Genomic DNA, 23,860 nt, shown 5'->3' with positions numbered 1-23,860 from the left:
ATTGCAATAAATGTAATCAGTCCGGAATATCCCTAAATTTAAGGACAGGGCCAACTGGTCACGCGACACTTTTCAACCAATGAGAGGGCGCGCTTGTGTTTATCAACAAACAAATCAAAACATCGCCCCAGTGATCAAAAATTTTCAAAACAACGGACGGAGTCGGACAGAATTAAAGATGAGCTTACAGTACTCGTCTAGGTTTCACATTTAATATTTCAAAGAAAACATTTTATGTAAGAGAATATAGAGCATTAATCATTGCAAGGAACGAATCATTGGGGTGTTCTAACTGATTCCGGACCGATCGCAGAGGTCGTGGTTTCATGGGCATGGCTTGCAAGATTTTTGATAGAAGCAAACTAGTCCCGTGAAAAATAGCCTTAGAGAGAGCGTGAAAATTTGTTGAGATCGTACAAAACAGGATTGGTACTACCTATTAACTTCTACAGGACAAGAATCAAAGAATCAGTCATCATAACAAGAATAGAAAGTAGTTCAAATTTATTAATTTTTCTTGTTTGTGTTTTGTGTTGTTTCGTGTTGACTTCACGGATCCGGTGCTTTCTTTGCTTGCTGTAGTACCTGCAATGTTTTAATTTATCCCAGATAATCAGTGCATGTTCAATGAGTAGCGAAATACATCATTTACAATTGAGATTTGCCTTGTTTCTTTTATTGTTTTTTAACGGTGGATGAACATTTGGAGAATGCAACAACATTAAATCTTTCCAGATTAGTGAATTTCAGAAACAAAGCGGTTAGTATCTACGTTGCGCTTATGATCTTCAAATTTCATCCCCGCAAATTCGGCAAAGTGAGGCGAAATGTTGGACGTGAATATCCGTAAGACTAATAAAGTTGTTTTGGCCTTGAAAAGAAAAAAGGCAAAGGCTCGTACTAATGCGAAAAAAGTAATAACACGGCTCTGTGAGAAACCCGGGAGTGAAAAACGTACGTGTTTTGGACCTCGGAATTCAAAAATTGTCTACCAAAATTCTAGGTTGTCTACCATCCCCACATTCAACATGATAAAAGTTAATCGATAGGACAATCGAGGAAAAATATCTAGAACTTCGTAAAAAAACTGTGAATCGAAAAAATAATAGACACTTGTTCACCAACCTTGAAAACCGACCAAAATCTCGCCTATACATCGCGTTGTTTAAAGGATAAAAGAAGAAATAAGCCACAAAATGTGCTGAATATTTCACGAGACACTTCCAATATCGCTTCCGATACGCTGTCCACTTAAAAAAATTGTGTATGCCTCATGAAAGGTCTTTAAAATATGCCTGAGAGCCTCGAAACGATGACTGATTCTGTCCGCCTCCGTCCGTTGTTTTGAAAATTTTTGATCACTGGGGCGATGTTTTGATTTGTTCGTTGATAAACACAAGCGCGCCCTCTCATTGGTTGAAAAGTGTCGCGTGACCAGTTGGCCCTGTCCTTAAATTTAGGGATATTCCGGACTGGTAATGTTAACTAAATTACAATAATGTGTATGTATTATGTATAATGTATTATGTGCTTTTAACAGGTAACAGACGTGGGAGTTTGTGAGTTAGCACGTATGTGTCCGTTAGAGGAAGTTGTGGTGTCTGGTGTGTCAAGTCTTACAGATCGCTCTGTTTTCGCACTTGCTAATTGTTGTACTTCAACACTGAAAGAACTCTGGGTGTCAGGGTGTTCAATGATAACACCACCTGCTATCAATTATCTCAAGGTATGTAAGCTCTATGGTATTTCAAAATTTATAAATATTATTCATTAAATATATTTTGCCGATTATGATTAGTTTTAATCTCCGGCTAATGTTACGATGGCTTATTGTTATATATATATATATATATATATATATATATATATATATATATATATATATATATATATATATATACATCCGTTTTCAAAAAGGTTTTCATACAGAGAGATATATAGATTGATATATACTTTTGTTCTCTTGCACGTGCGCCCGTGTGTATTTTTCACTTGTTATTGTCCAACTTGTGAAAAACTCGGTTCAACGATAAATTTTTTCGTCGTCGGGTTTTTTGTTCCAATTTGACATGTCGTTTTGAGTTTTTTCTTTTAGAAAAATACTTGCGCCCTTCGATACAAATTTGCAATGGCGAATTATATGGCTGATTTTGGGAATGAGGAAAACATCCCGCGAAGCAGCCGATCCGCGAGTTATACGGCGTCACCGAATTGGTGGCCCAAATGCCATGGCATCTGTAGCAAGTGACAAAGCATTTTTATTGATAGAGTGTATTAAAAAATGCGCTGTCCAGGGGCGTGCTTAAGAGAAACTGTAGACTAACTTGAAAGCATTTGTGGCCGAGAGTTTATTCTGTCTTCAATGACACGTTGCCTTACAGGCCGTGATTTTACACGAAAAAAGGTGAGACATTAAGATACATGACTAGCTCATCATGGTTATGATAAAGTCTGCTTCTATGAACCTCGTCATCGTCTTAGTCCGTTTTAATCAACTGCTATAATATTGTTGCTCCTTCCCACATATCCAATATGGACATCCACCGTCACATCTTCCTTCTCAGCGGTTTCGAAAACACATTTTTTTCATTTCATCTGCGTTGTTTTAAAAATGAAAATCTTTGATGTTTTTCCCCTTACCCTGTAACGACAACAATTATATGATCTACAAGTGACCGAATTCCTCATTCTTCAATTTTCAAGAAAATGCAAATCAAGAGAATTGCAGACAGTGCTCGTGCATTATTTTTTTAACTGACAAATTGGAACAAAGAACCTGACGAAAAGAAAATTTATCGTTTAACCAAGTTTTTTCACAAGTTGGACAATAACAAGTGTAAATGCACACGGGCGCATGTGCAAGAAAACAAAGGTATATATCTACCTATATATCTCTCTGTATGAAAACCTTTTTGAAAACGGGTGTATATATATATATATATATATATATATATATATATATATATATATATATATATATATATATATATATATATATACGAGGTCACCCTTATATATATATATATATATATATATATATATATATATATATATATATATATATATATATATATAAGGGTGACCTCGTTTCCAAGTAGCGACGCCGTAGCCTAGCTGTTTATTTACTCTCACTCCAGAGGCCCCTGCTTGGTTTTCCAATAAAAATAGCAGTGCAAAGAAACAAGTAAAGAATAACGCGGATAAGAGCAAACGACGTTTCGGTGTCATCTTGACGTCATTTTCAAGTTCAAAATGACTGCTGATATACTGACCAAAACAATTTTGGCTGATGATTAGCATATATGAAATTTACAAAGTCACGCAAAAAGTTTTTCTCAAATTCAGTCCCATTGGACATTTAGAGAAGGTGTTAGTTTCCTAATTAGCAACATTTCGTGCACTTAACAATCGAACTTGTTATTGCACTTCTTAAGGACAGAGAACTGTTCGTCAAGATCTTTCGGGACAGTAGAGTGTTTATCCCTATAATGTTTGCCAGTGGAGGAAGACATTTTTGTGTTCATCCGCGCGCTGATGTGCCTCAGTGTATAACCTACATAACTTGCATTACACAAGTCACATTGAAATTGCTTAAACTACACACTGTTGGTTAACAGTTGGCGGTTTTTTCGAATGAACGTTAAGGACTTCCTGGATCTTGTTGCCAACGAAAACTGGTCGAACGACCGTGTGAATCTTCTGGCTTAGTTCTCTAAGCTGTTTGCGAACTAAATTTGCTGAAGCTTGGTCTTTAAAGGACAGATCTATACGAACTGGAGGGCTATCTGCACGGGTAGGTTTCGGTGGTTGGTCTTTGAAGCGGCAATTTCCCTGATGGTACTAGTGATGAGACGTTGCGGACATTTAAGCCGGGAGAAGATTCGTCTCAATCGATCTCATTCATCAGAAAAAGCATGCATGGTTTTTTCAAGCATGGTTTTCAACAGCCCACGTTTATAGCGCATATCAACATGGCTGTGGTAGTGGAGCAAAAGACCCGTGTTGGTAGCTTTGACGTAAACTTTGGTCTCGATTTGTGGGGCTCTGTTCAAGAGTTGCATTCCGAGAAAAGGAAGCACGTCATTGTTTTCTGTTTCCATAATGAAATCTACTTAAGGGTGGCAGTTGTTAAGGACCTTAAGAAAAGAAGCCGCTGATGTTGTGTCCGGCATAATGATTAACGTATCATCGACGTATCTCTTGTTGAATGAAGGCATTTTGCCTTCACTCTCCAGAGTTTCTTCAATGGGTGCCATGAAAACATTGGCGAGCAGTGGCCCATGGCGACTGTGTCGACCTGTTCGTCCATCAAACTGAATCAGTTGGTCTTTGGTCGCTGCTTTTAGAAGATTAACAAGGTCCACTTTGCTGAAGTTGAAATGGTGTGTTTCATTAAAACAATTGTTGTTAAAGGCTTTGTCAGCTAGTATCTGGATGGGTTCATCTAGGGGCACGTTGTTTAATAATGAGGTAACATCGCACGACACAAGAATATCACCGTTTTGATTTTTAGTTCGCGAATTTCGTTCGCAAACTCAAAGGTGTCAGGTATTGCGTGCTGGTCGTATGACAACGGCTTTTATTTTTTGTCCATCAGCTGTTAGCCGAAAATTTGGGTTTATTGCTCACTCGAGGGGAACAGCTGAAACATGTCACGTCGTAATCTTTGACTATTAAGCAACACAAAAATGCATGATTGCAAGAATAAAGCGGTAGCTTTCACTCTGAAAATCGAAATTTAAATTTGGCCCTCATAATCTCCTTTTGGCCGCCATCTTGGATTTCGGGGAAAGCTACAATGTTGCTTATATTCTTTTAACGTTAACAAATCGCGTTTTAAACTTAAATATAAAACATATTGGAACTCCAAAAAATGACTTCCGTTTATTCTAGTGCTTAAATGACAACTACCTGACGTCACATGTGGAAAGACATCGCCTTTCAGTATTGGTCACAATAATACCAGCAGGTGGCACTTAATATTATCACTGGAAAAAAATGAGAGGTTTGCATAATTGTTTCAGAAAAGAGAGTAAGTAGACAAAATTAATGTATATATTTGTAGTTTGTTAAACAGAGTCCTCCTCGAAGATAACAAAACGTACATGGTCTCAAGGCATTAGTCGGAGCTTTTTGCTCTGGGTGCGAAAGTCGTTCCCTGCACCATGATGGCGGAAAAATGCATTATATTTGGTTTTTCTAATTTAACGCTATCCTAATGCAGAGATATTTCTTGTTGGACAACCTTAAATCGTGCTTTCGTGATCCAGAATCAGTTTCAGCTGAATGTGAATTCCTCGTACATCCCATCAAATATCGATGCAATTGCCGAATCGAGTTCACCACTGGAACAATGGAAGAGACTTAGATTTGTAACTCCGGAGTCGCTATACTTGTCCACACAGAAGTAAGTGATGACTGACTGCAGGCCACGAACAAGTGAAAGCAGCCATGGAATGACTTTGTAACGGGACGTTGCTCATCCAGTCCCACTCAAGATGAATTTTACCCAGTGAAGAGAGCTAAGCTGGAGGCTGTGCGTAAGGTTCGCAACAAGGATCGTGTGCTACCTTTCCGTATGGATCACGATTTTTTTTGCTCGGATGGCACTTCTCGGACAGTTTCATCATATTGAAATTAAAGTTGCTTACACATTGAATACAAATTTAATGGTCCTTGAGCTCTTCCTTGATCTCTTACTGATCTTAAGGGACTCACGCGAAAGGCAAACAAAGCCAGACTTTCTCAACAGCGTGAGCGGCGCCTCTCAGCCACCTCGAAATACTTAGAGAACTTAGCCCGTAATTCCGATCAAAGAGGTGGCAGTCTTGCAGAGGTTTACGTTTTTCTCTTGAGCTACTTTCGGTAAGGTTGCTGAGAGAGTTTGAGATGGTCAGGGGCACCAGCAGCAGGCGCGTAGGTAGTGTTCGCCGTCTATCGCGATGTGTTGATAAAAAATTTCCAAAGACTGTAAATAATGTCCAACTCTGTCAGTGTTCTGAACGTCTAAAACAGGCTTTGAATAGTGCTACGTGAAAAAGGGCAGAGGCACGAAAACCAGACTATCAAAAATGTCTATGCAACTCGGGCAAGCTGGCATTTTCATCCCTTGCATCATAAGGGCCCTTATCGGCGTAAACTCTCAGCGATCACAGGCTGTGATGATATCTCTGCGTTCTTTGGTAAAGGGAAGTGGAAAGCAGAACCGCTTCCCCAGCACAATGAAGGGTGCGTCCGAGCTATGATGAGTATCGGGGAGGAGTGATGAGCATCCGAGGAGTCCTTGCAATTAAAGATACGGAAGCACTCGTGCACTCGTGCTAAAAGAAGTGTCACAGTGTGGATGTGCTGAATATGAGATCCACCACGGTAGACTGGCAGTAAAGTCAAACTAGAGACTCTGCCCCCATGCGAGTCATCTTTACGAGATCACAAAAGCAATTATCAAGCCGCAATATGAAGAGCCATTTTGCCACTCCCCTCATTGGCAATTTGACACTTTGATGCAGCTCTGACGTTTCGCCGTGTGTGCGGCTTGCACCTAAGCCGGCTCCTGAAGAAAAGTACTGTCCTGTGCGTACAAGAAAGTATAAACAATAATTATTTCTACTCCAAGAATGTGAAGTATTGATACAGATGGGGGTAGAACAGAAAGATAGTTTTTTACTTTTGTCATCTTTTTTGTTGTCTTTTTTCAGGTTTGATAGTATTTAGATCCCTCTTGACAAGACACGTTACGTTTTGTACGTTCTAAAACGCTTTCTGAATGACTCCTGCCTAGAAACCTTTTTTTTTCACATTATGATGTTCGAGACGCAAATGCGGTACATGTAAATATGTTTTCATATAGAATTTTCCAGTGAAGATGAAAGGCAAATTAAGTTATGCGATCGACCCGTCAACGCTACGCAGTGTTCGGCCAAGTACAACTGAGAAGGACTCTTCGCGCAAGACAGTAGTGTATAACGGATTGCCTGTGTTCCTTTCCAGAACTTGTCATTCATAGATCCACATTTCTTGAGCAGCTCTTTGACATTCTTCACGGCAGCCTTAGCCTTACCATTTGACTTGAATTGGGAGCCACCATCAGAGACGGCGTCTACAGGGTTGCCGAAGCAAGAGAATGCGTCCTTCACTTCTCTGATAATTAGTGAGGCCTTAGAGTTTGTCTTTAGAGCACGGACTTCAGTGGAAAATAAAAAATAGTCGGTGATAATGAGGTATTCATGTCCATTAAGATTGCAAAGGTCAATACCCAGCTTCTCTCAAGGTCTCGTTGGCAACGGCGGCCGTAGAAGCGGTTTCTTGCAATTTCCTGGAAGAAAAGCCAGGCATTGGTGGCAGCGTTTGACCATGTCCTCAATTTCCCGATCAACACCAAGTCAAAAGACGGCGAGTCTTGTCGATGCCCTGATGTTCTTCATGTAGCGTCAATAGTATCTTCTTCTGGAGAGGCGATGGGATGATGGTGCGGCCATTCATTGAGGAGAGGGAATAACCAGGGACTGGAGTAACGTGGTAAAGTTGATGACGGATGGACCTGAAAGGTTTAGCAAGGGTGTCTACTTCTTGCAGTGAATCAGGCCATCCACGCACAGCGGGTGTACTTTGTAACTCGAGAAAGCCTGAGGGTCGCTCTGCTAGGCCTTGGAAATTTCATGTAGTTGCAGGTCATCGGTTGACTTAAGTGTAGGTGCACAGCAGCTTCAGTATGAGCTTCACATAATCATCATCGAGTGACGGCTGGTCCACAGGAAAGCGAGAAAGGGCGTATGCGGCCAAGTGATCTTTTACTTTAACCCATTGTGCAGCAGTATTTTTGTAACAAGAACGCGCTTAGAGCGGCGGTCCGTCTCACTTGCTTGGAGATTAGATCGAGAAATGAGGAGGCCATTAATTCTACACGAAACAGGATTTACCTGCAAAGGTTTTTTACTTCCTACTTTATCGACGTCGATACTGTTATGTTTATTTGTTTCTGAATTGATTTAGTGCGCGTGTTAGTGGCGACCGGCAATACGTCTGCGGTCGTAGGCTATACGCGCGTATAAATACATGAAAATTCAAGGGCCTCGATCCTAGAGGAATTGCATCATTGCCAGAGATCAAAAAAGTGATTTACATGACACGTCATTTCAATCATCGCCGAAAATAAACCGCATGGTCATCACAAGACTCATTTGCATACAGTGAAAGTTTACAACACCCGACCATCGCAGTTTTGTTAATTAAGATTCTTTTTTTTTCGGTAGTGTTCACTTGGTCCAAAGTAATCAACGCTCTCAAGCGAAAGAATTCGTGGACTGACACGTTTCAGAAAAGCTCTAAATTTAATCCTTCCTAAGCTTTCTTGGCAAAACATGCGTGGCTTCGATCACGCAACGATTCTTAGTTCTAGTTGCCCCGTCTCTGCTAGGAACTCCTGGCACAATTACCCCTGCACAGCATTTTCAAGGGTAAGATCTTTCATACACAAAGAGCTGTTCCGAAGATCATTGGATCTTATGCCAGCTACTAATCTGGAAATCAGAACACGTTCCTTACATGACATTCGAGCTGCAGTCTTCCAACAGTCCTCGTAATGGCATTTATTCAAAAGGGACTACAAATCAGTGAAAAATTCTCGTAATATTCGTGAACAAAGATACTTGGGCTTCCACATACCTGGGTCTGGAAAGCCTCGGTGATACCGATAACATCATGGAGTACTAACAGGTTCATTTGTTTCAGTGTCATCATTAAGACATTTGTAAATAGATTTTGTTGGGTTTCGGGAGGGAGTTCAGAAAACTCTGTAATATTTTTGGTAGAGTTCCGTCGTTGCTTCCAAATTTGGAATCCGTCGGAGAAGAGGTATCGATATCCAATCGACGGACTCGTGCAGTTTCAGAAGTAGGTTTAGGACTCTGTTTGGACGGCGTATCCTGTCTTTTAAGCAGATGGCGAAAAGAAAAAAAGCGAAATTTACACGGTACTGTATTTATCCCGTCGACTACGCGATGTTTGTTTCACATCCCATGTGGTTCCTAGCTCGTGCCCGGACCCTTAGCAGGCAACACCACAGCAAAGGTTTATGAAGGAACGCTATTTGTTTCAAGTGAAGAACAAGTAAAAACAAAATGTAATTAAAAGTCTGACGTGAACTATGTGTTCGTGAAAACATTTTAACCTTCTAGTTTCATTCATAGTGTTACGAAGAGACTCGAGAATATTTTAAATTTGGCCTAAATTATTGAACTGCACAAATATTTATCTACAAAGCGTGAACGAATCGACGGCTGGTGAGAAGAATACATCCCTATATTCCGAGGGTTTTATGCGGCAGAACCGAGTGTTCGGGGTCTTATCGTCATTTGTACTTTTCTTTTACAAAATAAACACTGGTTCACTCGAACAGGAAAGCACTCTGTCTTGCAATACAACATTGACAAAACGCTGTTCGAGTACCAATTGATCAACTGATTTACGGTCGTTCGATTTTTTTCCCCAACATATGCTCGAGGTCGAGAGATCATCGTTCATCGCTTCACAGATAGTAGCTCGCAATTCCAATTATTTTTTGGAGATTTATTTCCACATTTGCAAAAAAATGGCCCGATTTCTAGTTAGAAATACCGTAACCTTCCTCCAAATTGAAAATCATACCTAGAATGCGTGTTTATCGCTTCCTCGAAATTTGGTTAGTCTGATCCGGAAAATTCACAGTCTCAAAATCTCTTGCAACAAAGAAACACAATTCGCAAAACTTTCTTACCATTGACCAGCAGCCGATCAGATCACTCTGTCCTAACCTCCGAACCAAGATGGTGGAACCTCTATTCAGGGGACACCGTCGGGACCAAGGCAAATGTCCCCAAATAGAGGTGTCCTCTGACTAAAGGTTGGACTAGGGTTTGTTAATAATTAACAGACAAAGAAAAATCCGAATCTGCCACAGTCCTTCAAGCTATCTCAAGTCATTCTGCTATTTCAAGCAGCTAGATATTGTATAAAGACAAAAATTAACTTACCTCTGCAATATTCTGTGTTGATTTCCCACGAGTACAGCACATAGATTTAAGTGAGATAGTTCATGTTGTGAAAGCTGTCATTGACTAGTCTACACTTAAACTTATTAACCCTTTTTGTAGACAGTCACGTTAAATAAGCTAATGTCCCCTGAATGGGGGTGAAGCCCGGGAAAGTGTCCCTTTTCCTTGAGTAGAGGTCTCTCTTTAATAGAGGTAACAGATACAAGGATTATGTAAACATTTTTCCGCGACCCAATTTTCGCCCCCTGAATTGAGGTGTCCCTGCAGTAAAGGTGTCCTAAAGGAGAGATTCCACGGTAGGTTATTTTTAAGACAATCTAAAAGTTGTCTACAATGAACCAGCCGCCAGAAGGGGATTATTTGATAATTATGTTGTTTGTCCATTCCCTTCAGGACTGCTCCTTGAAACGAATATACGTTGACCACCGCACACCAAATGTTGACCCAGACCAAGTTATGGCAAAGAATCTGGATACAGGAGAGTTTTGTAGAGCTGACCTTTTGGTGTCAGGTCCTGTTGTGCAGGATCCAGACTGGTTGGAGTGACATTTCTAGCCTTCGTTGTACATTTTCACGACCTCATCACGTATTCTGTCACTCTAAGGTCCTAGCTTTAGATGGAAGGAGGGTCACCCTTGTGGAAGGATAACCCTGCTAGTATTATCGATCTCAGTTTCGTTTACATAAGTGGTACCCTGGGTACCCTGTAGTAAGGGTTACCCCGTATCCTTGTCAGGTTACTAGTAGGGTCGACATTTTGGCAGGAAAGTCAACTTTACTGAGACCAACTCACCGTTGAATTGGCACTAAAATATAAACATACTAAACGCTCTTACCATTATTATACGAAAGCGAGAACCCACAGCCTGTACTAAAAAGTCTCAGCAAAAGGCGTAAGCGCCAGCAAATTTGCGTGTAGGACCGAAAAAGCACGTACGTAGACATGATAAGGTAACCCTCGTGTTATTGTTTCCATGTTAAGGGGAGGGGTTTATCCTTTGACCCCTCTTGAAGTGTAACCCTTGCAAGAGGTTACCGCACTCCTTTTTATGTAAACTGGGCCTAAACTTGGGATAGCTTTAGGTACCGGGTAAATGAGCCAAAAAAATAATTGTTGCTTAGCGAATTGACTGTCAGGGTTTTTAAACCTAAATAAAGCCTTTAGGATCGTTTAGACTATGAGGAGTCAAAACTTAAAAAGCGTAGTTATGAGAGGAGAATGGTTATGAAAGGTGTGTTTCCTAACCAACTTCCTTATAACAAAATCTTGTCTAAGTAACACAGAAATCCTATGTGAGGAACATGTAAAATTGGAAAGATTCTAGAAGGCAGAACAACTGTTCGTTGAGCTTATGTTACCGGTCGGGGCAGGTGGGCGCTATTTTCCCATCACGAACGATCGCAAGACGACGAGACAGGACTAATATGGCGGATCGTGCTCTTTTACTTACCCATAATTCCTAGAATGACAATTGTGTCTATGGGGAGGGGGATGGAGTGGTCCTATTTCCTTCTTGTCACACACTCCCCCCTGAAAAATATGTCGTCCTCGACATTATAGAACAGATGAGGGAAAAAAAAAAAATATATATATATATATATATGTATATATATATATATATAGAAATATCTCTGAGATTACAGTAACACTAGACAGGTACTCTTAATCCTGCTCAGCTCCGTTGAATAGGGTTGATCAGGCCCTAATCGCATACTGAGTACATGTTAATGATGACTAGTGTTGGTTACTCCTAAAGCATAGCTTCTTTAAAAGACAAACTACTCCGGTTTGTCGCAAGTGTAAGTGAGAAGTCTTAAACCATCTGCATGAGAACAAATAAAGTCCTTTTAAACACCAATTGTAAACAGTGTTGAGAGTTTCTAATAGAACCGTATTCAGTGTTTCTAATAGATCCGGTAAGGATATACTCCGATAGGTCCACATATCAGTGGATAGGTCACTGGTAACACATAGTTCATCCAAGCATTAGGTAATCCTCCTACAGGTCCTGGAACACAAGGTACAGTCAGAGGTGCCACACCCGCATGGCGGATTGCCGAGCTGGCTGATAATTACTTGGTGTCCCTAATGTGTCATAGGTAAACAGTGCAGGTGGTCTGCGATCTCTTGTAGGTCTCTCAGCAGCCGGTCTTTAACCTACTGGCTCTGTGATCGTTGGTTCATCTTCTGCTTCTGTGGGTGCTGTTGTTTCTCGCTTATCCAACTGCTGGAGCAGTTCATCATTTTTCACTGGTTCCTCAACCACATGTCCCCCGATGTGGGGACTGCGGTAAAGGTCAGCATATTCTCAGCCTCTTCATCTGAACTTGTTTCTGAGGCTGGGCTGGGGGTGGACAAAACAGGTGGTCTGGTACTCTTGCGCTTCTACTTCGGTGTCCTAGCCAGATCATCTGTGTTTTCTTCAAAGGGAAAGTCATTGCACGGAAGCAACAGATTGTGGTGTATCACTCGACACAGTCCTTCACCTGATTCAGGTTCAACTTCGTATACTGGGCTCTCTTCTCCTTTCCGCTTGATTACTCGGTAAGTAAGATCGTAGCTTTCCAGGTTCCACCTCTTTCACGTAAATTTCTCACTAGTGCTCTGTCGCTCGGCTGTAGAACAGACCTGTGATCCTTGCGGTCATATTGTCTCTTTCCTTTCATCCCAGATAATCTAGACCTATGTGCTACTAATTCGTAGGCCTCTTTCATGGCTGTTTTTCATTCTCTGACATAAGCTGGATAGTGTGTGCAAGAAGCGGGCTTGATTCCAAACATAAGATCAATCGGAAGCCTTTTGGACCGACGGAAAAACAGGTAATAAGGGGAGAATCCGGTGGCCTCATGACCGGTACACTTATAGGCATGTATAACCTTATTCAGGCTGTCTTTCCACAGACATTTCTGGTGTTCTGGCAAGGTGCGCAACATGGCTAGGAGTGTCTGGTTCAGCCGCTTTGTTTTCTCATTCCCTAAGGGATGGTAGGGTGTTATTCTGGATCGCACCATACCACAGCATTCTTCTAAATGATGGAAAGCTGATTCTCAAATTCACCCCCTTGGTCGTGCAAAATTCAGGGACGGAACCCAAACCTCAGTATAAAGTCATTGCACAACTTGTTAGCTGCTGTCTCTCGGACTTGCTGGAGGTTGCATAGGCCTGGGTGAATCTTGTGAAATAGTCGACAATTACAAGGATATATTCATAACCCCCTTTGCTCTGCTCCAGGTGTGCAAAGTCTAATGACACCAGTTCAGAGGGTGCGCTACCCTGTATAATCTCCATTGGCGCTTTCGGCAGTATATGTGGTCTCTTTTGCTTAATGCATCTGCAAACGTGAGTCACAAAATGTTCGATGTCTCTTTTCATCCCTGGCCAGTAAAATCGTTCTCTGGCTAGATGAAGGACCCTTTCAGTTCTTAAATGTCCCATTTCTTCCAGCAATTCTCTGGAGACCATTCGGTGAAACGTCCGCGGTAAGACCAGCTGCAGATCTGGGCCCCTTTTACGTCGGAGAATTCCGTCTTCGCCTACAATGAGCTTCTTCCATTCACGCAAGAGAGGCTGTCCTTCAGGTGATGCGCTGCGCCTTTCTTGCAGTGTTAGTGGCTTGCCTCTCTCCTTATACTGAATGACCTCACTGATTCCCTTGTCTCTCCTTTGAGCCTCGTACAGTTCATTAGGAGTAAGAGGTTGCACCTTTGATTCACCCTCCAAGTTCATAATGTGTCCTATATCACTTAGCTGACTAGAAAGTGACAATAACCAAATTGCATCTCCTTTTTGCTGAGCATCCAACGCTTCCACCGTAGCTTTGATCCAATCCAGTTCTACCTCCTCAGTGCAGATGTCCATATACTCATCCATATGTATCCTAGACAGTCCATCAGCATCCTGGTTGGTTGTACCGTGTCGGTATCTCACAGTGAAATTGAAGTCAGCCAGCTCTGCTACCCATTGATGACCTGTTGCGTTCCGTTTCACTGTAGTTAATACATACGTCAACGGATTATTATCCGTATACACTGTAAAATGGGGTGTATAGAACAGATAGTCTCTGAATTGGTCTGTTATCGCCCATTTAAGTGCCAGAAATTCGAGTTTACTCGAGTGAAGATGGTAATTTTGTTCAGCTGCTGTAAGTTTGCGTGAACCATAAGCAACTACTCTCAACTAGCCCTCTTGCTTTTGGTACAGCGCTGCTCCTAAACCTTGTGCCGACGCATCAGTGTGGAGGACAAATGGATGCGTGTAGTCAGGGTAAGCCATTACCGGAGGATTGGTAATTGTATTGATAAGCTGGTCTACTGCTGCCTGGTGTTCACTTGTCCAGTTGACAGCGTCACAGGATGATACTTGCCTCCTCGTCTTTGATAATTTTGACTTTCCCGTCATACTTTCTGACAATAAATGGCCATTTCTTCCCAGCTCCCTACAAGTTCAAAGAGAGGCTTGGCAATCCTTGAGAACTGTTTGATGCTCAACAGTCCTTTCAACATGCGAACGTTTCCAACAGTTTTTGGGTTAGAGTCTCTTAGTTTGGTGACAGCTACAGTGTTCCTGCGATCAATGGTGTGCCCTCAGTGGTTGACAATTCTTCCCAAGAAACATACTTCACGTGGGAAAAGACTACACTTGCTTGGTTTTAGCTTGACTCCATGTTTCCGCAACTGTCTTAAGGTGTTTCGATACAGTTTTTCAGAGGCCATACCGATATTTTTCAATCGCCTTAAAAGTAGTTTTTACCTTGCCCGATCGCTATAAAATTTTCACCAGTTATTGGCTATGGATTGAAATTTGTGAAAATGTAGTTTTAAGTAAAATCGATATTACTATGACAACAGTAAACAAAAAACTTTGAAATTGATAAAAGCCGAATTTTGTGTGATCTAGACCTGCTGCCGAAAGTCCAACACTAGGAACTTAAAGTTTGGTGTTTAGCAAACAATCTCCGTAAGAAGTAAAAAATTCTGTATGTTTGAATTCGAATAAAACGAAAATATATTTCAAACCTTAAATTTTCAATAGCTGTGATAGGTTATGTAATAAAAACGTTATAAATGACTCAAATTATTCTTACGTAGCGTAAGAATGATGCTTAATATCATGTTTTGATACTAGGAAATTTTGGTGTACTTTCGTTCATGCGATCTTGAAAACGAACCCATTTTCTCACCATCTGTATAAGTGCAACTTCATTCAGAATTTGGACTTTTAGCGCTTTCTTTTATATCTCCGAAACTACTCAAACGAATTTTTTTCAAATCTCTTCACATAATCTTCATAATGTATATAAAGATGTCCGAAACTTTCATTAAGATTGATTCACTGCAACACCTTGAAATTTCAAGACAAACCTGTCCTACCAACCGGTCAAAAATCTGCGTTACAACATTCACTGTTTTGACATTATGCTAATTTTTCCAGAATAATGCGCACTATACATACCTCCATGACTAGTACATTTTAGTTTGAATTTATCGCATCTTTTGAATGTAAAACACTGGCAATACTCACACTGAAATGTACTAGTCATGGATATATGTATTGTCCGCATTAATTTGGAAAAATTACCATAACGTCAAAACAGTGAATGTTGTAGCGCAGATTTTTGACCGGTTCGTCGGATAGGTTTGTCTTGAAATTTGAAGGTGTTGCAGTGAATCAATCTTAATGAAAGTTTCGAACATTTTTATATACATTATGAAGATTATGTGAAGAGATTTTGAAAAAATTCGTTCGAGTCGTTTCGGAGATATACAAGAAAGCGCTAAAAGTCCAAATTCTGAATGAAGTTGCACTTATACAGATGGTGAAACAAACAGGTTAGATTTCAATATCGCGTGAACGAAAGTACACCAAAATTTCCTAGCATCAAAATATGATAGTAAGCATCATTCTGACGCTACTTAAGAATAATTTGAGTCATTTATAACGTTTTTATTACATAACCTATCACGGCTATTGAAAATTTAAGGCTTGAAATATATTTTCGTTTTATTCGAATTCAAACATACAGAATTTTTTACTTCTTACGGAGATTGTTTGCTAAACACCAAACTTTAAAGTCCTAGTGTTGGATTTTCAGTAGCAGGTCTAGATCACACAAAATTCGGCTTTTAATCAATTTCAAAGTTTTTTGTTTACTGTTGTCATAGTAATATCGATTTTTTTAAAACTACATTTTCACAAATTTCAATCCATAGCCAATAACTGGTGAAAATTTTATAGCGATCGGACAAGGTAAAAACTACTTTTAAGGCGATTGAAAAATATCGGTATGGCCTCTGAAAAACTGTATCGAAACACCTTAATACTGTCCGTAAGTTCTCCACCTGTTTCTCAAACGTTTTGCTGTACACAATGACATCATCCAGATAGGGGATGCGGATCTCATCTGTAATGCCCTCCAAACAACCTTCCATAAACCGCTAGGAATTGGCTGGTAAATTAGTTAATCCCAGTGGGATCCGAGTCCACTCATACAGGCCCCATGGCATAATGAATGCAGTCAAGTGCCTACTCTTTTCACCAACAAACCCTTGATGACAAGCTTTACCTTCGTCTAACACTGAGAACCAGGAATTTCCGCCTAAATTCTAAGGTGGTCATATTAAACTCATGCTTTTATTCAAACTAGGCACCGAAAAGACTCGATTTAATTAACAGCATGTATAATAACTTTGATAAAATAATGCCAGATTAAGTGTAATGTACGAACAAATCAATCAGTAAAAATAGAAATAAAACCTATTTTTGGAAAAAATGCAAAGTTTGAAAGAAAAAATGGAGTCAAAACTCGTTTGCCATGTCACGACGATTTGAACATGATCTCAGATAAATCTTAGCAGCTGAGTTTGGTGGTCATAGCTTGAACGGTTTTAAGTTATTCAACTTTTTAGGGAGTGGGGGGGGGGGGGGGGGCGGGCTTAACATCCCTCCCCGGTCTGAATAGGGTTGAGGTCGGGGGGACACATACATGTATTTGTGAATCCTAAGGCAAAATTTTTCTTGTGCTAGATCTTTTTATAAAAACCTTTTACATGTCGGCTGTTTTAGAGAGAATTTAGATAACATTTTACAGAGACCTTGTGGAATGATGGAAATTTAGGTCCTGTTTAGGAGGGTTGTTTTTTTATTTGGTAGGTCGCGCTTGACAGAAATCCTCTAAGCCACAATTGTACCAAATTAGGAAGTTGTGATTTTGTGTCCACGTTTTCGGGCAGAATAGACGTCAGCACACTGTGATTTGATTAATAAACGATTAGTCAAAACTTCTAGTGTGTCATGTGTAGAGCAGATTTTACAATTTAAAGTTTGTCAGCCACATATTATCGTTTTAATGAGCCAAATCTGTCATCCCTGAAATTAACACCTTATACCTTTTTTATAACAACGCTCTTTTGGAATTCGGCTTTATACATGATACACTACAGTCTACCAAGTTTGCCCCACCGCAGTGCCGGCTCATGAAGTTTTGATTCTGCGCTGAATTCTTGGCGGACACAAAATTGTCGGTAAAGTCAAATTTTGATACTCCCGAAGGTGTCCCGAGCTTCACGGCACGAGTTTCAAGCAAGATACACCTAATTGCAAAAACGTTGTCATAGAATAATGATAAAAGGAAAAAGCCAAATAGGAATTTAATGGGCTAATAAGCCTAATTTAATTCGTTTTCAGCATCCGTACATGGACCTCGTATTTGCCTGTTGGAATTTACTATTATTTTAAAGATGAAAACAGTAATAAGCGGGAAAAGACAACGGGAAAAATCCAGCGGGAAAATGCAACGGCTGCAAATAAATCCACGCTGAGAATGTGGCTTTATTAGCCTTGGGTATACACATAAGTTACTCCGCTAATGGGATCAGACGCACCTTGTTGTGGTGGTGGACTATCTGGTATTTGTCTACTAATATCATAGGTGACCAATTACTCCTTAATTTTGGCGCGAAATTTCAGCGATAATTTGTAATTTCACGTGTAAAATTACAAAATTGCCATGGCAACCTTTCGTACGTCCCAGTGTCAAGATGGCGACGAAGTTTTAAAATGTCATGAATAAAGAAGAAAACCTGAACACATGAAAGAGCACGTCAAGAAGTATACTAACAGGTATTTTGTCGAAAATTTGTGAACTTAAGCCAAATTTAAGCTCTAAACGCTAGAGAGAGTAGAGTTCTCGATCGATACGATCCAGGATAAACGTGTCAAAAATCCAAGATTGCTAACGTAATTCGTCACCCATGATATTAATAGGAAATCAAATGGTATAATCGTCAAATTAGGGAACTTGCATTTTGTCCAAATCCTAATAATTTCCCTCGCCTAAAGGCTCGGGAGATTATAGGGATTTTGAAAAAACGCGCGTGAAATTATTCCCTATTTCACTCGTCATCATTTGACTACACATACTAATTATTCACTTCATAATTTTAATTTAACAACCCCCAAGTCCAATATTTTTCAATTTCTCCAAATTTTTTAATACCCCCCCATAATTTTTCTACGTTAAACACATTCGAAAAATCATCCAAGAATTCTCCAAAAATTATTGAACCAAGGACTCCAAACCAATTGAGTCATTTTTCGATTGAATATTGAAATAAACGAAAAACATTGCTTTTAACTAGACTCCCCCCTTAGATAAACATTTTGTTCGCATTTGAGGAGAGCGCCTTAAAAATGAGGGCGATTTATACTATTACTTATTTCGGATTCCAGAGTTTAGACAAACCCTTTCACAGAGAATGAACATGTTGGCCTTTGCACCAAGTGGAAGTTGTATTGCTTGGAAACCTTAATGCAACTCGACGCCATAATCGATGACGTCACTACGACTACCAACCAAATATACACATATAAAGCCAGTTCGTGTTTCCGCCTCGCTGTGCGGTCCAGGCACGTTCCACGGGCGATTATTTAAAAAAAAAAAAGTGCCCTAAAATGTGTCTAAAAGTAAACTGGTCCGTAAAAACGCCGTGACATAGGCCAAGTATGGGAACAGCTCCCTCCGGGTTACGGGCTCCTGGTTGTTTTCGTTTCTCAAACAGCAGTTTCTGCAGAGGGAAAACGTTTCGCATTATCCAAAGCTAAAACGGACTATCGGGCTATATAGCGCACATGCTTTTGGTTTTTCTGGTTTCTGCGCTTCTGTCGCCTTACTGGCGGCCTATTCATAGTTGTAGCGCGCATGGGGTATTCTTCTCCCGAAGGTCCAGGCGTTGAGGAAGAACTCGGCTGAGATGGTTGAGTGGTGTTGCCATTATCATCATCATCATTCGGACGTTCCTCGTTTGGCATAAGAGGATCTCCTTCGTCCATGTTTTAAATTATATATAAAGAAAAAGGTTAGATACAAACGACTCTTCTACCAACGCGCAGCGAAAAACCCTCGGTGCAATGAAGGCCGAGTGCACGGTAGAACACATCACTTTCACCCCCAGTGGGGCAAAACCGGGCAAGACGCTTTACGAACACGTGCCCAAGCTAAACCAAAACGAAGACATCGTCATCTCTGACGCTGCGTTTCAACATTTCAGACAAAATTCTCGTCCAGAACTTTTCGAGGGCGCTGGTGGACACGTTTTCGCTCAAGTATATTCTTCTGCTCTTTATCGAACCCTACATCGCCGGCGCCCGTGATTCGGAAAAATACATTAACCTTCGCATCATCAAAGTGAGCGTCACGGTGAACGGCTCACCCCACAAAAAAATACATCAGCGGCATCGAGGTGCAGCATATGTGGCAGGAGATCACCCGGTACTTTCAGCCCAAAGATGTCGCAAGCAAAATGTACCTCACAAAGTTCTACCCAAACAAGTTTGGGTTGTTCATCGACATTCGGTCCATGTTAGACATCACAGTGCACGGAAACGACGTCCGTCTTGTGAACACCAAAGACGGTGTGTTCCTTGAGATTTACAGAAAGAAATCTGGCTCGAGAAATGTGAATTGCTACGCTTTCACAGTCAGCGATGCTCAGATGAACATCATGGACAAACAGCTCTAGTCTTTGCAACGTTGGACCCAAAAAACATTCCGTTTAAAACACTGATCGTGGGCCCGACATCCTCCGGCAAAACCCAATACCTCGTTAACCAGCTGCGAGGCCCTTTTCGAGGCAAGCTCGACCACATGGTGTTGATACGCCCAACCTTTGTGTACAACAGAACCTACGACGGGTTTAACGACAGCGATTCGCGCATGTTTGCCATTGACTGCCCGAAGGAGGAGGTCGAAGAGTACAAGGAACTGATGGCAAAGACCTGCGCCATCCATTTGGAATCAAACTTTTTAATTAATATAAGCAGAATGTCTGAACAGGAGGCGCTCAACGAAGTGATGCAAATGCTGGAGGCCACTCCAGACAGTTCGAAACCCTCCGATTTTCCAGTTTTGCTCCCTGCCAACAACATTCCAGAATAACGCGAAAAGCTGGCTGTGCATGTTTCTACAGGCAACTCCAAAGAGGCGCTTCGCGCCCAACTTTCTCATGAACAGCTGAAACGCCTCTCGGACAAAGAGGTGGAGAAAATTTACAAATGATATAAAGCCTAAGTGGGCAGCAACACCACCGAAACGCTGACACAGAGCTTTTTTATGCTTGCCAGCAAGGTGATAGGTATGATCGTCAAAGTGGATGACGTGGAAGTTTTGCAAAAAGGACCTGCAAGAAGATTTCGTTATTAACTCGACGTTGTCGTCTGTGGATGGAGAAATTACACTGCGCTGCGGCCGCCTGCCTACGGTTGCCAACGTCACTCTTATCACAGCCAAGCACATCGATTTTGAGAAAGAACTTTAAAGGAACCTGCAATGGAATCACTTCATTTCTTCGCAACGTTCTTTGGTACACATCCTCCCTGGTCACGTTTTTTCCTTTCTCCTGGTACAATACTTACTCTCTATCTGGATAGCATGTTGGACAGCCTTGAAAATGACACTATGGAACTGAAAGACTGTTCGACTTTTCGTGGTGATACCCATCCACCGGGTGTCCGGCAATAAGCCTCTTACCTCCGTGTCCACACAGTTGATAATGGATATGGATTCCTGAACGCTTGGACTCGGCCTCAAACAAATAGCAGGCTGCTCTTCCATACTTGACCCTAGGGTGGAAGGCTCTTTCGTAGAAGTACTTGGGCGCCCAGACCTTGTTCCAGGGGCAAATTATTTTCGCCGGTCCATCTGTACACCTTTCAGCTTGACGGGAAAGATCGCATGATTTGGTGAATCACATTCAAACAGTTTGGTAACCTTTTCAAGATCTTTTATCAAAAAGGCATGTCCGCGGTAAACTCCAGTCATCATTGGTTCGGGTTTCTGCTCCTCTTTCGCAAATTCTGGGCGGAAATGTCCCCACAAAGTAAACACACACTCGTCCGACACCAGGCACTCGGGTTCGGGGGCTATGTGCTATGGGCGGGGGTAATCCTTCTGGAATTCCAACGTCGAACATTTGATCTTATTCTGGTGGGAACGATTGAGTTGCCATCGCTGTAAATATATATATTTGTTAAGTGTTAGTATCTAACAGGGCGGAGAGCGAATGGGTTGCCATCGCCGTATGAAGATTCTGTGCGAATCTCTAACAGGGCGTTTTCTCTCCCTGTTGGCGATGAATCGGGCAAGAAAGGGTTACCGGGCGTTGCCGTTATGGGCAGCGCAATTTCTGCCAGGGCTGCAATTCTCTTGCGGTGGGGCCCCCTCACGGGCTTTTAACGACTGGTGGCCGCTCTGCGACGCTCCCTGGTAACCCAGAAGTAGTAGAACCGGCGTCAGTTTCGACACCACTTTCTCTGATGGCTACTAAACCCACCTGAATCTTGTAAGGGTGGGCTTAGTAGCCATCAGAATAAAGTGGTTCGAAACTGACGCCGGTACTACTACTACTGCTGCCTTAAAAGCTGTTTATCTGTTCGAATATCTTAGAAAAACTTTGGTCGCCGCGAAAGCTTGAGTTGGCTTTTCGTTTTATCCGAGATTGTTAGTTACCCTAACTAGTTCCAGTACATGGAATAGCCGAACTTTGTAAATAAGATTCTGGGTGTATTTTTGACTTAAAAGCGGACTTTTTTCCTGAGACTCTTTTTGCAATAATAACAATATCTTGGTGATAAAGTATTGAAAATACAAAAATTAAAAATTGTAACTAAATTATTAGTAAAACTTCCAAATATGTGAGGAATGAAACAATTACCCAATTGCGCGAGTTTGATGTACCTCACCTTGAAACGTTTACATGGCAAAATTTGACCCCGGCTGAAATGGTAACCCGGTCTGGCAGACCGGGCGGGCACCTTGGCGGGTCACCCCACCTATCATGCAAACGTGATTAAATTTAAAAAAAAAGATTATATGGACGGGCGCGTTACCCCACCTAAGCGGGTTACCTCACCTACCTGGGGTCCCTCACGTCCATGTAAGCAGGCCCTAAGAGACACAAACTGATGCATTAGGTCATTGGTATTCTTTATTAAGGCGCGTTCTGGATTCGCGGCTTGTCAACCTTGGTCAATATTGAAATTCAAGCAGCGATTGCCGCGCGAAACAATTTTCATAAAAAAGCGATTTTAGAAAACAGTCCTTTAAATTGGAAGGACTGTCGTTGTGCGCGTAATAGAGTGGTCCATCCTATTCGTAATGCAAAACCTTCTTTTTACCCAACTCAGTTAAAAACAGTCTTGAAAATCCTGAAAATCGCTGGTTCCGTATCCGTAGTTTTGAGCCCTAAAAAGGCTGGTTTTCACTAGCGACGGAGTTGGAGTCGTAAGAGCGCTTATGACCTTGTGGAAATAAAAAATCGGAGTTGTAATCACAGTCATAACAGCGACGGACTTAAAAGAATCAGAAAGTTTCTATTTTCTCCCCACTCCGTTTACGACCCCGTCGTTTTCGATATGATAAAAACCAGATTGTTAACCACAATGCTCATTCCCACGCTTTGTGATTGGCTTAGTTCTTTCGCTTCTGCTTGTGACTCCGACAACTATAATTTTCACTTGATTAAAGGGCATGTAAACCCAAAAATGCTACAATTTTGTTTGATATGAGTAGGATGTATACCGAAAGTACTTCATAAATCTTCTATCTTTTTTTCGACACAAGCGCATTTTGACCCGAGAAATCACCTCTGAAAGTTCACTTCGTCCGCCATTTTGATTCCGCCATCTTTGTTGTGACGTCACGAGTGGAACCTCTGCCCATCGGAAGTCAAAAACATCTTTGGGACCTTTACGAACACGTGTGTTGTCTAGTTTCCTACAAGAATATTTTTTTGGTTTGACAATGGTAAAGCGGGGTGTCGTTGGATCTTGTAATAACTCGAACAAAACAGGGCATTTTACTCATTTTTCTCCAAAAGAAGAAAGAATTCGGCGCCAGTGGATTAAATGTGCAGACTTCTTACAACCTACGGAACACTCCATAATCTGTGGCGCTCATTTTGCACACGAATGTTTCGAGGATTCTGGGATGGTAAAAATGGGACTCAAAGATAAAAGAAGCAATTTGAAACGCGATTCGGTGCCCGCAATTCAGTCCCAGAGACCCGAAGTATTGCCCAAAGCGCGTAAATTAGCGGACTATGGAGAGCGAAGAAAAAGAAATACCGGCGACTGCGAGTCAGACTCCTGGCAAAAGGTCACGAACAAGTAGAGCTGTACACAAGTTATCAGTTTCTAGGGTAAGTACGCCAATGTAATAATTAAGAAGGATTTTTTTCGTTAGGTCAGTATTAACCGTTCCCCCTTCCTCAAGTATATTCAACCTTTTTTCACAGATACTGGCCGGTAACAAACGTGCCTCCGTCGCTGCGAACGC

General features: G+C 41.3%; 1 protein-coding gene and 1 pseudogene across 1 annotated transcript in view; one reads left to right on the top strand and one right to left on the bottom strand.

The window, feature by feature from the left end:
- The window catches only part of LOC140933035 (uncharacterized), a 39,384-nt gene extending 27,253 nt beyond the window's left edge, over window positions 1-12,131 (top strand). Inside the window, exons 8-9 of the mRNA XM_073382549.1 lie at window positions 1,541-1,726; window positions 10,425-12,131. Coding sequence (XP_073238650.1) covers window positions 1,541-1,726; window positions 10,425-10,577 — 339 coding nt within the window. The 3' untranslated portion in view covers window positions 10,578-12,131. The remainder of the gene's footprint in view (window positions 1-1,540; window positions 1,727-10,424) is intronic.
- LOC140932883 (uncharacterized) lies at window positions 3,592-8,736 on the bottom strand (annotated as a pseudogene).
- Window positions 12,132-23,860: the final 11,729 nt, after the last annotated feature.

The sequence above is a fragment of the Porites lutea genome, chromosome 4, assembly GCF_958299795.1.
Source record: "Porites lutea chromosome 4, jaPorLute2.1, whole genome shotgun sequence".
NCBI lineage: Eukaryota > Metazoa > Cnidaria > Anthozoa > Scleractinia > Poritidae > Porites > Porites lutea.
Note: the sequence above shows the minus strand (reverse complement) of the source record. Positions and strands in the feature narration are given on the sequence as shown.